Below are 14,604 nucleotides of genomic sequence, written 5' to 3'. Positions count from 1 at the left end.
TATAGCAGCAATGTGCACCAATGGTTCTTACATCAAGGGTAAGAAATAAACCATTCCAAACCCTCTTGAAACTACAGAGTAACAAATTTATCAAGATATTCTCTATATCTGCAGAACCAGATGTTTGGAGCACAAGAAAATGTACAGCCTTTGATACAAGTCTCTCATGAGCACCACATGTTCACAAGTGCTAACTTATCATACATTACTTAATACAGAATCTAATTTGCTTCCTTCCCTTCATAAACACCCTACTGCTGGTATACTTTTATTTTCTCTTTCAGGGATCCTATTTTAGCATTAAAAAAAGGTCAAATACCTTAAGTATCTTAAGCCAGGAGTCACGTACTCCCTGTTTTCAAGAAAAAATGTTTCCTGATAGATTTCAAAGATATTCCAAAAGATAATTTCTTCTAAGTTCAAAACAAAGTGCAGGTATACTTAGTTCATTTACTTCAGCTTGGTCTTTAGATTTAATGTTTCCCATGTCCTAAGTAAAGTAAACATCATTTCCCAGTTGTCATTTTGAACTTAAGTGTGTCTACTCTTACTATATAATACAGACATGTTTTTATTAGAGTGAGCAAGAGGCAAGCTAAAAGCTTCTATCCACTTTTTCTGAATAAATGCACACTGCTGCTTGCCAAAAATTTTCTTTATTCCCATGATACAGTATCACACCCCCAGGACTTGCTGCTCTGATCCAAAGTGAGAAGTGGTGCCTTAATCCTGAAAAACTGAGCTTTGAACTTAGACTCAAAAACTGACAAAAAAGCCCCTAAGCTTGGAGATTTTCCAAAGTAATTTATCACATTTCATTTCTCTAAATTCACAGATGATGATTATCAAAATTGTCAAAAGTATCCTAACTATTCTTAATGACTCTAACATTGAAGCCGGGGAAACGACTTAAACTCAATTAACTTTAATTTTACAAATATAAATTTAAGATGAAGACATAAATGTATAACTATCTGCAATGAAACATTTGGTAGACCATTCATTCTGCACCAATGAAAGTACCAAGAGAGGCTTCAGTAACTCCCAGTGTTTGGGCGGAGAGCTTAGCACAATAGAGATAAACACCAATATCTAAATCATAATGAGGAAATACTATAATTTCTTCACTAAGCAAAAAGTAAGGTTACAACAAAATACGTAAGTTAAATTCAGAGCACAAAAAAAGTCCTCAAAATAATGAAAACAGTTTAATACCCTAATCTATCAACCAGCATCATACTTGGAAAACCAACCCAGGTCAGCTGTTGATGCTGTATGGATGCAGCCACAGATCATTACCTACGTAATTGTGTATATATCTAATAGGCTCATACAGCTCCTTTGGAACAAAGATTTTATAATAGAGTAGATGATAAATACTTAGCTATGGCGCAACCAAATGCTATAATAATAAAAGCAGCATTTATACAGAGAATATTAGCATGTATTAATGCTGTACGCTACCATAGAGAAAAAATTAGATTCATAAAAATACAGTTAAGGGAAGAATACAATGTAAATTATAGGTTGATTGTGGCACCTTGCTAAAATCCCCTAGGTGATACTAAAAATATTAATAAGCAAAATATGGTTAACTTGATCAATGAATATAAGCGTCAGCTGCCCATAGAAGAAAAGCTATTTACATTGCAAAAATTCAAAGATATCCCATCTAAAATGTAATATGACTTTGAAGAATATTAACTAGGTTAATTTTTTTTTTTGTCATTTGAAACCAGAGTGCATGGAAGAAAACCTATATAGGTACATAGCCTTTTAAATCACTGAGCAAAATGTGGAGCAAGCCAGCAATGCTGCCCCGTCTTCTGGTGATACTTCCCCTCACCTAGATGTATTTCAGCATGTGCTTCTACTGCTGTCACATTTGGAGCATGAGAAATAATATAAAAGCTGACTAGCTTCCTCCTAAATAGCAACTTGAAACTATCCAAATATGGTATTTTAGAGAGCAAAAATTGAGTACGCTTTTAAAAAATAAAGGAAAAACTGAATTTCTCATTACATATTAAACTAGCCGCAGGCAATCAACCCCTTACAAACAAACAGCTTAACATCTACAAAAGGCTACATGATTGGTGGGTTCATGTTTAAATCTCTGCTGTCAGCAGAACTGTTGGCCTCATCTAAGCAGCATCAACACTTCCTTTGAATTTTAGCCAGTAGCGCTCTAGGCATGTTCCCAGCACTACTATTAACATGGAGAGCTGTAGCCGTAGCAGTAATCTTTTTGCCTGACAAGGACACAGTAACAATCATTGTGATGCTTTCTGATTGTACACACAGGTAGAGACACACAACTTGGATACACAAATTTAATAAGAATGTGTTTGAGACTTTAATTTTCATCAGTTGTATAGTAAGTATGTGACCAAGCTTGCTTTTCTGGAACAAATGCTGCTGAGTCAATACCAGCTGGTCCCATGGTCAGTTTGGCCAAGTCACAATGAACACTGCAGTGTTAAAATACTATTGATACATTCTCACTCTTCTTCAGCCTCCAGTACCTTAGACTCAGTTGCTCTCATATTCAGTCTTTCACTTGTAGCAAAAATATACAAAGGACAACTTCTACAACTACTGAAATATGTAATCTATAAAAACACAATACGTACATACATAACATGTCTTTTCACATGACAGTGAAACATCAAAATAAACAATATAAAATTTGTGATAAAGGATATTATTGTAGGCTAGCAATATCTTCTACGTCCAAACATAGACACAAACCTTACTACTGGATCATAAATCAAATCCAAAATATTTATTAAGTACTTACTATGTTCCAGGGACTATATTAGGCTCTCGAGACACAACTGGAAATAATGCTCTCCTGCAATTTATTATTAAAACTCCTTTGATATTTGAAGTATGATCCATGGACCATCAACATCAGCATCATTGAGGAACTTGTTTGACTCTCCAGTCTCAATTCAAATTTATTGAATCAAAATTTGTATTTTAACAAAATTCCCCTTGTTACTTGTATGCATATTAAAGTTTAGGAAGCACTGGTTTAGAGGGCACAGGATCTAGAAATTGCCGAAGAAACGAAAATTCCTATACAATAGAAAAGAACATAATGATGTTTTCTGTATTATTTGTGTATCCATGTATTGAAGTGGTTGAACCAGGTGATGCATATAATTTCTACCTCTTCTAAAATGTTGTAATATTATTGCATTGTCTTTTCATTTTAAAAAATGGCACTACTGAATGATCTCCATTTATAGTCATCTCTCAGTGTCTAATACAGCTTATACATATATATGGATGTTATAAGCATCTATAGTTACATTCAGAATACAAACCAGAGATACCAAAGAATCAGTATACAACTGGCTGACTTATGCTAAACGACTCAGAAAAGAACCAAAGAAAATATCACCTCCTGTTATCATCCCAGCTCTACCACTAGCAAAGTGTATAGCTTAACAGAAGACAGCTAATCTCCTTGGGTCTCATTTTTCTTCACATCTAAAACAGTTGAGTTAGATGAATTCTAAAGGCTCCTTAGTTTAAGGTTCACGGATTCTTCTATATCTTCTTTAGTTTTCATCTTAAACCACCAGAGGTCATAATCCTAGTGGTAAAAAGTTATCTGATTTGTACACAAAGGTCATTTTCAAGCTATAAAACAGACTAGCGAAGATATCATTTTCAGGGTTAACTCTTTTAGAACTTTAATTTCTCATCAATACCAACTTTTAATGACAATCTTATGATGAACTCGTATGTCAATATAAGACATGCACAAATAACTGCCACATTGATGCAAACACTAAAGTTTTTTACCACTTCTAAAATTCCTATCAGCATTGTAAGTTTTGAAAACAAGCCATGACAAAGAATTAACTATTTCAATGAGCATACCCCACTACAAAGTAGCTATAAGCTCTCCATAAGATAAACTATCATATAGCAAACAACCTTATAAAAAAATTAATAAATCTTTTCTGGTGCATGAAAATCAGCTGGTATGTGCTTGATTCAACAGCTTTCTACCTAATTGCCACCAATAAACGAAACCCTTGAGACAACAGATGGAAATAAAATAACAAACCTTAGAACTTAAAAGATTTCTCTGCAATGTTTTTACTTTACTAATTTAATAGAATACACTTACTTGTCATGACTATTAACTATATCCAATGTGGAAATCAAACTTTAGAAGGAGAACAGGTATATAATATGCATCATTTTGATTATTTGTTTTTAAATAAAGGATGAGGTTCTTATATAAAAATCCATAAGGTTTTTTAACTTCGGAATATAACTATAGAAAAAGAAATCACCCTATAAAGATCTGTAGTTTATGAAGGAGTAAAAATGGCTGAATGGCTATTACAATAAGCTAGAAATTAGGAAATGTGGATATTAATTCTGAATCTGCTACTGACTCGGAATGACCTTGAATGATGTATCCAACCTTCTTCTCTCTATCTGTATCAGAAAACTGAAGAATAAATGTAATGCCATCTCTTTCTTTTTCCTGCGAGACAAACAATTGTATGCAGTTGAATAAAAATGGAACTGCACATGCAGTGGACAGAATAAAGCACATTTGGGTTGGCTTGAAACTTATTGTAGCACACTGTATTATAATCCAGCATTTTTTAAATCTGTGTAATTTTTAAACAATGTCTGAAATGCTTTGGGATCTTCAGAAACAGTTTTATAAATGGCATAAATAATCATTTTACTTGACTGGGCAAATAAGAAACAGAATACCGTCTAAGATAGACATGAATATTTTAATGCAGCAGTCTTTGGTTTACTTACTCTTAAAAGGAATAATTCAATCAGAACTCTTTCAACAGAGTTGGATTAATTACAGAATAAGGAAGGGAAGGCTCTTCTCCCAATTGAGTCATTAACATATTTCCTCTAACAAAGGCCACTGAAGTGAATCTATTCTTATAGAACTATCATTCTAGAAGTTTAGCACCTTACCATAACACTCATTCAGCTCCCAATTATACTCTTCTTTAGACTGCAGCTAAATAATCCCAGATGCATATGTACTTTATTTTTAAAGGTCTTAAGTATAATATACTTACAACTTCTAGTTTATTGTTAACGTAAATGGGAAGTTAGTTCTCCCTTACACTGTCCTTACAGGTAAACAACTCCCAGTACAATATCACTGTAAATCCCTTTATCCTAGATGATCCATAACATTTTTATAAAAAAATGTTATAAAGTCTTGCTTTTACTTGAAGGCTATTACTTGAAATCATCAACTTCTCTACTCTATGTATAGCACAAAAACTGCAAAGCCTAACAATCATCCATTTTGTTTTGCTAAGCGTTGATTTCACAGGAGTCCTACATTGCTGTATTGTGTCCCTCAGAGTTCTTGTGTTTCCGAGGAAGCTTAGGATTCTTTTCCATGTGGTCAGTCATTATCCACCTAGAATTTTATTTCTCAATGCAAGGTGTTAACCTGTAGTCATTCTTACTAAATAAAATTCATCTGATTTATTTCTATTTTTCTTCATTGATAAGGGGTCATTTTAAATTCAATTCCTATTCTGTAAGGTATTGTATGCCCTTCAGGTTTTGGAGCTGTCTTAAGGGGTTAACTCAGCTCAGAAAAAGAAAAAGGCAGTGTTCACTCCTGAACATCATCACTAAAGAGAGGACAATATTATGCTGAATGATATCACCTGGAACCACAAAGGAAGTTTAGGCACACATGATGTAATTATTACATGAGTTGGGGTTTAGCCAGAACATTGGGTCTAACACCCTACCTTATGTTATAGTTTGCCACAGCAAAGTACTCAGGACCTTAATTCCACTGCCCATCAAGAGACACTACCTCAAAAACACATTAGAACCAAATACTGCAACTCCCTTCTCAAAAGGTATCAACATTTTTTATGACAGAGCTCACTAACCATATGTTACAAATGTCCAAAATAATCCTACCCTCTATGTTCATAACAGTGCTGGACCCTACGTGAAGTACAAAAGTATACAAAACAGACAGCGTATTCTTATGGAACTTACCAACCATCTAGGATGAAGAGAGATGAGAATAATACAAAAACAACATTATAATAACTACAGCTTATACTAACCACATGCCGGCACTATGGTAAGTCCTTTATATACTGATTCCTTTATGTATTTTAAAGGATTTAAAGCATATACGCACCTTACACTTTATATATTGTTTTCTCAAAACAGGTTATAAGTTAGGTATTATTTTCCAAACATTTTAAAACAAAAAGCTGCAGTGCCTAAAGCAGTACAAATAATCTAACAAGATTTGATTGACTGCAAAGCCCACACTCTAACCTGCACTACATGGATCTTCAATAAGTGTGTAATCAGTCAGATTCTAAATTGTATGACATGGATAAAAGCTAAGAATGGCAAAGAAGGAAGAGCTTACATACTGATTGGAAGCCATAGGATAAAGTATCATGAGGGAGGCTAGACTTCAGTTTAGCTTTAAAGAAAGATTAGTAGTTAAATAGGTAAATAGAAAAGGGCTAGATAGCCTAAATATCAAGTTTATGAACCTTGTGAAAAGTTCAGAAGGCAAGAATAGCACGCCATGATCAGGGAGACAAGAGGGAGATCAGGGATTGTGACACATTGAAACATGGATGTATATCTGAGGTATGATATTTTAATTTTACATATTTTCACATCAGTGTGTAAATGTGCTTCAGTCTACATAATGTTCAACTCAATAATGTCAAATTTAATTCATACCAAAGGACTTCAAAAGTTTCTGAAAACAGGCTGTGTCTTATAATGCTATTACTTTTTACACTTCTTAATACTTATAATAGCATTATAAGAATAGAAGAAAGGAATAAAATTAGAGTCTAGAATATCAAACTTTATTTTATTTTATTCCAGAAAAACAAAGCTCCAAGGAAATCTCTTGATTTATAGACTCTCAAATTAATACATAAACCTGGGCTCTATATAATAGCTGCAGCTTGCTATTACCATTCCTATGTATCATCAACCTGGAGGACAAAAACCAAACAGTCTAAACAAATAAACTCTAAGACTGCATTTTCAGATGTAGTAAAAACTGAAAAAGTCTCCAGATTCTTGGTAATATGGCTTTGTCATCCATTTACTTCAGATGGCTTCATCCTGAGAATCCCACCACCTCATCTATCACAGCCTTCTCTCACCTTTTCCAACCAAAGCTATTTTTAACATTAGTCTTTTTGACATTAGGAAAATGGAGAAACGCTTGTACCCCAACCTAAAATATAGCCCAAGGAATAGTTGAAGTGTAAGCACTCAGTCTTTAAAAGACAAACAAACAGGAAAGAAGCAGGAGCAGAAAAAGGGAAGGGAAGGAAAGGGAAGGGAAAAGGAGGGGAGGGGAGGGGAGGGGAGGAGAGGGGAGTCTAGGCACCACCAACCCTTAAAAAAAGTAAAAGAATAGAGCAAAGTATTCCAGGGATATATGTGGCCTAGGGAAAGAAATCTCTCAAAATGATGTTTAAAATGTCATAGAAAGGGACAGAAAATAAAATCTAATGAAAGAGTCCAAGAAAATAATTACAGTCAGTTTATTGGGCATCCCTAATTCATAGCTAAGGTAATATTGATGTTTTGTGTTTGGTTAAAGAAATAGATGTAAAATGAAATATGTTAGGAGAAAACCTAAATAATACATAAGGCAAGGAGCAATCTGTCAATGTTTGGCATCCAGGAAGCCTCAGGGTTAATATCCTTCTGAATTTTAAAAGTGCAGTAGGGCTTCCCTAGTGGCGCAGTGGTTAAGAATCCCCCTGTCAATGCAGGAGACACAGGTTCAAGCCCTGGTCTGGGAAGATCCCACATGCCGCGGAGCAACTAAGCCCGTGCGCCACAACTACTGAGCCTGCGCTCTAGAGCCCACGAGCCGCAACTACTGAAGCCCATGTGCCTACAGCCCATGCTCCTCAACAAGAGAAGCCACCGCAATGAGAAGCCCGCGCACCACAATGAAGAGTAGCCCCCGCTCGCCGCAACTAGAGAAAGCCCGAGTGCAGCAACAAAGACCCAACGCAGCCAAAAATCAATAACTAAAATACTTTTTTAAATTATATTTTAAAAGTACAGTTAAACACATCAATTAATTGCCTATAATCTGAGGCTAAAACTTTTGGCATGCTTCCTTGTTCATAGCAATAACAGCACCAACAAGTATATATTGAGTATTAGCCATGGGTCAGATACTGCTGTGAGCACTGCAGAGCATACAGCATTGAAGGTGACAGACAAGGCCCTGTCCTTACAGAGCTTATGTTCTGTCACAAAGAGAAATGATAAATATGGTTGGACCAGGGAACAAAGCATGACTAATTCTCTGGTACAAAGCATCCTGCCTTATAAGGCAGAAGCTTTCTTGCTGAATGGCAATTTTACAGAGACCTAAATCTTTTCAGGTAGGGGAAACTTACTAATGTGTGTTTATAGGTTTGGGGGACTTTACAGAGGGTAGGATAGGATATAAAAGACAAATCCCACCAAGTCAGAGAAAATGTAATGTTCTGACTCTTTAAACCCTGCCCATCCAGGAAACACAACAATTCCTCTGTGGCTTTGGTACAGAAGAACTTGGTTAATATTACAAATTTCTAGGAAGCTTTGCTACATTTGGAAGCTAATGGGAAACAAAGTTTGTCTTTCTCTTCTCTGCCACCTCCCTCATTCACTATGTCTTCTTGTAATTATCTCTTTTTTTCCCTTTCTCTATTTTGAGAATTTTTAATCCTTCAAAAATAAACGCTTTAACTTACTAAATGCATGTAGTATAAAACCAAATATAGCTTAATTTCCCTCACTTTATCCCTCTTATCTTATCCCTATAAGTCCCTTTCCCTCTTTTTTACCGCTCTTTGGTCCCTGACTTTCTTTCTACTCTACCATCCTTTTTCTGACCATTTCACTCTAATTCCCCTTCCATCTTTTCCATGTAGAAAAAATGATCACTAGATATAGGGAAAAGCAGAATCAAGTAAAACAAAGGGTTGACAGTATTCTATGTATGCAGGTAAGTCTGTTTCACAAGAATTTGTCCTTTTGAGTTTAAAAAAATTGCCTTGTGTGAATAAATTTCACTAGAACTAGGGTTCCTAGACATAACAGTCAAAGATTGTAAACATAAAGTTTTATACATTTTCTTAGCTGTCTGAAGATATTCTTTCAAAAATTCTTTTGTGTTTTTGTCTATACTGAACAATTTGCATGAGAGAAAGAGAGGAGGAGAGAGCTGCCCCTGGCTCTGCCTCTCATCAGATGCCCATTTTCAAATGTCTCTTTAAGCCCCATGTCTGTCCTATCCTAAAATTGTCTTCATACTGCATGCCTAGAACTCCTCACTTTACTATCCCCCCAGCCTGGCTCCCTGCAGGGATATTGGAGAAAGCCCAGGTTTGGAGTCACTGATACCTATTTGAAGCTCAGGTTTACTTGCCTAGTGACTTTAGGCAAGTTACTTAACTCTCTTAACAGTTTCCTCATCTGTAAAATGGTGCTCATAAAATCAACCTTATTATATCGTCACAATTATTTAATGATCTTATCCATAAATGTTCTAATCACACTATGTGGCAGACAGTTGTCATTTAATAAATAGAATATAAGATTTATATACGCATAAACATACGTATACATATATAAATAACGACATGCCCATCTTTCTCTCACATACACATGCAATTTACCTGTCTGTCGTCAATGCCATTCTCCCAGAGTTATGCCCTTTTGCCCTTGAAGCATTCACATTTTTCCAAATTCCCAATTAGCTAATGTAAGAATCTAATCACTGAAAATGTGCTAATGAGAAAGGATAAGAGAAGAGCACACTGACTACTGCCTGCCAACTCAAATACCCCCCAGTGGTATAAATATGGCTCTTGGAAACAAAACTGTACTAAAAACTACATAGGCCAGAGCAGTGACTCACAGTGTGAATTTTAAGCAGCATCATTTGGGAGCTTACTGTAGTAGCTCTCAGTAACCGTGATTGCTTCTGTTACATGTGCTAATTCCTAGGCCTTCACTAATATAAAATCAATAAATAAAACAAATGGATATTGTGTCTTTTTTCATATAAATTAAAGTACGTGCAAAGATATTGCATTTGCCCCAGAACACTCTACAAAACAAATATAACTCCTAGGAAAATAAGATCATGAGAAGGTTAAATGCCCACGTAATGTCTATTATAAAGCCAAGCCTAGAACACAATTCTCTTTTCAAGTCACTATTTCTAGACCACACCATGTTGACTTCATGAGGTTTAACTAAATAAAGGAAGTACTGCTTTGAAATCCCCCTTCCAAAAGATCCAAAATTTGTAAATTAGGCAACGTCAAGAGAGTTACACCCTTTGCCACACTAACAGAAAACAGTCTTAAGTAATGGACTCGGTGGCTGGCCATGGGAGTCAGCCACTTAGTCATTTTTCTAGATGCTATCCATCATTGAGCACATTCCCGAATTTCATGCAACCTAATTTAAACATCTAACTGGTTGTTCTGATCGGAATAAACATTCAGCCCCAGTAAAAGCTTGATGATCCTGACACCTAGTGGATATGAAGAAACTGGAAAAGATCCAGTTTGGGAAAAGTAGCTACCTACTATGGCAGTATCTTGCAAACACACAGAACTTAATGATTATTAATATTATAAAATATGAACTCTAAAAGCAACCCTATAAAAGTCTATTTTGGCTCTGGATTTATCTTGTGGTCTATAAAGAGGCTAAAAGACGTGCACTTGGAAAGCATATTTCCCTTTAACCTTACACATTTAGCAAATTTATACTAATCTTCAGAGATCAAACAAGAAAACTAAAGCTAAACTAAAAAAAAAAACTATTTGGCATATTTATGACTCCTTTCTTTAAGCTTGTATGTACATCCACATCCTTTTCTTGGTCTTGAGGTGGTTTTTCTCCTCATGTATCCCCCTGTCAAATATAAAAGCCACCTGTTCAAGCTACATAGAGGTTCCCTTTATGCCACTAAGGCATCCTTAGTCAAAGGGTAGTTGAACCTTCACAAACCAGCAGGAGTTTTCTTTAAAAGAGGTATAAGGACACTCGTGGAAACCCCCAAAGTGCACATATAAAAGCAAGGACAACGTTGAATGCCGCAGGAAGCCGTGTGAACACGGCAGGTCGGCACCACACAGCACAACTTATTTCTGCCCTAAATATTAGAAGATAAGTCTCCCCAGACCCACCTGAGCCTCTGACAGGCAGGAAGGCGAGAAGACTAAAGTGTTCGTATCGTCCACCAAGGAGAGCTCTAAATCCTACCTGCTGACGTTTGAAGGCTAAATAGTCCAGATTTTCCAGCTCCTTCCCAAGCTTCTGGTAGGTTTTCTGGAGGTCAGATTTGTTGGAAACATTTTTAAGAGACTCAAATGTCCTCTGAAACTGAAATCAAAAACAAAAGTAAATCATTAGGATAGCAGCATATTTTTCTCAAATTCCTAACCAGTAACACAGACAAATAGTCAATACTGAGCCTCAGTTTCTCCCATTCATAATACAGAGGTAACAGAGGCTAGCTAATTGCCTTTGAATTAAATAGTTAGGCACAATTATACAGAATTAGAAACTATGTGCTAAGTACAAGCAACATTGTTGCATGAATGAGAAGCCTGTTTAGTCCTCATTCTAACAAAAGAACATACTGCATTAAAAAAATTTTTTCTTTAACTCTTCATGTCTTAGGATAAACTGCTACCACTCCTAAAGAAAAAAATTGCAATGAATGTATAATTTCAAATCATAATGAGAAAGTATTAAAAAGAGGTCTCACATCCCAATCATGGAAACACATTTATGTAAAGGTAGCCACTTGCCTCTATAGAAACATTTATGCAGAATAGGCACCCAGCAAACTTCAGCCAGGAAGATCTCTCAGATCTTATATTTTGAGAAGAAAGGAGAACAAATGTCTTGATGATCGAAGCATATGTAGCATGTTCAGCAAACATTTATTCATTTCTGCTCTATAACGGACATGAGTTAATGAAATCAGTTCTGCTGAATCAGAATGCTCCATTCATTTTTAAGTCAGATACTAGATAAACACAAAGAAGACAAATTGCAGTGTATCACAGAATACTGTTCTGCTACTAATAATTAAGCAAAAGGAGCTCACAAGAAATTGAATTCTTGGTTTATTTTAGTAAACTAGAACATACTTTAGAGGATTAGTGATTGAAAATGTCAAGTAATATTTGCAAGACATTTGCATCTGCTCTTTCTTTATGTCATTTATTTCCCATATTCTCAATGTGTGCCATTAGATAGAATTCTACAGACAGAGACTTCACCATCTTAAACACAGCAGAATTCCACTGTGACTATGATGCTACGAGACAGGCTAATAAGATTTTATAGAATATAATTAAGTTTCCAGGGAAATGATTTGACCCTTACTATTTCAAATTCCATGGAATAAGTCATATTATAATGGCATTCTACTGAATTAAATCCTCAATTTCATGAAAGCAACATGTTTATCTCAATCCAAGGTGACAGAGGAAAAAGAAACAGGAAATAATAGTGCTAAACTTTCACAGCAGGACAATAAATTAAATTCAACAAACAATCTTTTAGAGCCTACTATGTACAAGGCACTATGAATATAAAACATACTTCCTGCCCTAAAGTAACTTATAGACTACCAGGGAAATTAGACATGAAACTCAGAAATGGGAAAGATACTGACATTTACTGAGTGCCTGCTCAGTGCCAGGTACTTTATCCTTTCCAAGTTAATCCAAGTTAATTTATAATCCAAGTTAATTTCCAAGTTAATCCAAGTTAATTCCAAGAACCACTGGAGTTCCTATTTGTCTTCCCATTCTACAAGTAAACTGAGACTCAGAAAGCTTGAACCATTTTTTTTCAATAATACATAATTTTAATTCATAAAAAGATACATTCATTAATTTTTCTTTCACCCAGCCTTTTCTCCTAATCTGGCTTTGTCCAGGTTCTCCTGAGAACCACAAAACCTTATATTAGGCCAAATGTTCCTTTTCTTCCAGTTTAATTGATATAATTGACATATAGCACTGTATAACCTAAGGTATGCAGCATAATGACTTGATTTACATACATCACAAAATGATTATCACAATAAGTTTAGTGAACATCCATCATCTCATATACTTCTGTAAGAAAGTATTTTATATTTCTTTTTAAAGAAATATAAAAAATATTATTTCCTTGTGATGAGAACACTTTGAATTTACTCTTAACTTTCAAATATAACATGCAACATTGTTAAACATATTTATCACGTTGTACATCAGATTTCTAGTACTTATTTACCTTATAACTGGAAGTTTGTACCTTTTGACTACCTTTGTCCAATTCCCTCTCCCACCGCACCCCGCCTCTGGTAATCACAAATCTGATCCCTCTTTCTACGCGTTTTTTTTTTTTTTTGTTTTTTTTTTTTTTTTGGTTGTTTAGTTGTTTGTTTTTGAAGTATAACTGACCATGTTAGTTCCTGGTTTACAACATAGTGATTCGATATGTCTATACATTTCAAAATGGAACTGGATTTTTACTATAATGTTTATGCTTTTTCTACTCTACCATTAACTTTAACAAAAGGCAAAGTAGTAAAAGGAGTGCAAAAAAGGAGATAAAAGTAACATGTGGTGGGACTTCCCTGGCCGTCCAGTGGTTAAGATGCCACACTTCCAATGCAGAGGGCATGGGTTTGATCCCTGGTCGGGGAACTAAGATCCTTAATGACGCGAGGCATGACCAAAAAAAAAAAGTAACATGGTGAAATATTTAAAAAAAAAAAAACATTGATACTGACAGAGAGACTCAGGTTATATGGAAGACATGAGGGAATTTGAGGTGGGCCTCAAAGGAGTTTTCAGAGCCTTAAATGGGAACTGGTTCTTACCCATCAGTTTAAACAGCCAAAGTCTGTTCATTTCCCCCCTTTTGTAGCATAGTAAACAACTTTCTTTTAACATAATTTTAATGACCTTTATATAAACTATTTATCATGTTGTATGATCATTTCCGTGCCTTGCCCACTTCTTGGTCCCTTCGCACTATGTTCAAATCAAACTAATACCAGATCTGAGATTCTAAACAATTTAAGTAATTTTATATATAAATTAACATAAGCTATTTTACCAATCAACCTATTTAATTCTAAAGCATTCATCATCCCCTGCATCTTCTCTTCCCTAAGAAATATAAGCTCTATTTCTTAACTATTTCTTCTTCACATTTATCTCTGTGAATTTTATATAACTCCAAATAGGAATTTTAGGGTAAACATATTTTCAAGGCTTCAAAATAAGAAACATGAAAACCAATATTTCCAGGTAATATTTCCATGGCCAAAGAAAAAAGGGGGAAAATCCAATAATGATACATCCCCACAAGATGTTTTCATTAAACATCAGAGTTTGCATAATGTGGAGGTTTAAGCTTGAACTTTCATTATCAGGACTTACATCCTCCATTTATTGATACTGAATAGTTCCAAGTACTCAAACTATGATGATTCATTCATTTAAGTACATTTTTTTTTTTTTTTTTTTTTTTTTT

At 35.1% G+C, this 14,604-nt stretch overlaps 1 protein-coding gene across 1 annotated transcript in view; it reads right to left on the bottom strand.

The window, feature by feature from the left end:
• CTNNA3 (catenin alpha 3) overlaps positions 1-14,604 on the bottom strand; it is a 1,528,699-nt gene that overhangs the window by 1,413,062 nt on the left and 101,033 nt on the right. Inside the window, 1 exon segment of the mRNA XM_024765510.1 lies at positions 11,320-11,439. Within this exon segment, the coding sequence (XP_024621278.1) occupies positions 11,320-11,439 (120 nt within the window).

Source organism: Neophocaena asiaeorientalis, unplaced genomic scaffold (assembly GCF_003031525.2).
Source record: "Neophocaena asiaeorientalis asiaeorientalis breed wild unplaced genomic scaffold, Neophocaena_asiaeorientalis_V1.1 scaffold31, whole genome shotgun sequence".
NCBI lineage: Eukaryota > Metazoa > Chordata > Mammalia > Artiodactyla > Phocoenidae > Neophocaena > Neophocaena asiaeorientalis.
The sequence above is the reverse complement of the archived record's forward strand: the minus strand, read 5'-3'. Positions and strand labels throughout refer to the sequence as shown.